Source organism: Scomber japonicus, chromosome 2 (assembly GCF_027409825.1).
Source record: "Scomber japonicus isolate fScoJap1 chromosome 2, fScoJap1.pri, whole genome shotgun sequence".
NCBI lineage: Eukaryota > Metazoa > Chordata > Actinopteri > Scombriformes > Scombridae > Scomber > Scomber japonicus.
This window is the reverse complement of record NC_070579.1, coordinates 2,587,784-2,588,637: the sequence shown is the minus strand read 5'-3', so window position 1 is coordinate 2,588,637 and position 854 is coordinate 2,587,784. Positions and strand designations below refer to the sequence as shown.

The window sequence follows — 854 nt, the reverse complement described above, 5'->3', positions numbered from 1 at the left end:
TTTTTTTTTTTTTTTTTTTTTTTTTTTTTTTTTTTTTTTTTTTTTTTTCAGTTTGATCACAGATCTTTTATTGTCAAACATGAGTATAACCAGAGTATTTGTACAAAAAGACTGCCGCTCCAGATAACATGGCTCCCTCCCTGCACTCAGGCCCAGCAGCTGGAGGTCCTGGCAGATGTTGTTAGGATGGAGGGATGATTGGATCCACAGATCCTCATGTTTACAGGCCGAGCTTGGTCCTCCTCCAGTGTCTCCTCTTGGAGTTGTACCTGATCTTGTTTCCAGTCTTCATTCTGATCCACTGAGGGATTGGCCTGTTCTGTTTCTGCTTCTTGGCGAGGAAGCGTTTGATCCTGAAAGTCTTGTGGGACGACATTTTGTCCACAGTCCTTTCCCCACTATGGCGGTGGAAGAAGAGAGCCCTAACCTTTTAGCCAATAGTCTGAGGTTTCCAACGGTGTATGACGCCAAAGTCCTTCTAAGGCTCTTATTATAATGTCTCTGATGACGCTAACTAAGCTATCATGTTTGGTTGTGGTTAAAAACATTGTGATTGAGCTCTGTTAAATCAATTTACATTTTAATCATTTTCATGCAAGTCATTATTTTATGCTCTATTTAATTTTTAATTGTATGTTTTAATATTATATCATACTGTATATAAAGCACATTTAGTTGCTCGTGTGTATAAATGTATAAATAAAATAAAAGCGGTCGACTGAACTCTGTAATTTAATCTAAAGACACTCAAACATTCCCAAATGAGCACATTTCTGTTATTTCCTAAAAAAACTGTTGAATCATTTCTCTCAGAGAGTCTGTGGTCATTTTTACGACTCTGTGACGATGATGAT

General features: G+C 37.5%; 1 protein-coding gene across 1 annotated transcript; it reads right to left on the bottom strand.

Moving 5' to 3' along the window:
• Positions 1–51: 51 nt before the first annotated feature.
• On the bottom strand, positions 52–419 carry LOC128373606 (60S ribosomal protein L39). Its single transcript, XM_053333737.1, has one exon. It carries the CDS (start codon positions 374–376, stop codon positions 221–223), a length of 156 nt encoding a protein of 51 aa, XP_053189712.1. The 5' UTR covers positions 377–419; the 3' UTR covers positions 52–220.
• Positions 420–854: the final 435 nt, after the last annotated feature.

Bases quoted from the DNA above. Each gene is read 5' to 3' on its own strand.
- LOC128373606 (XM_053333737.1), bottom strand. From the start codon at position 376: ATGTCGTCCCACAAGACTTTCAGGATCAAACGCTTCCTCGCCAAGAAG.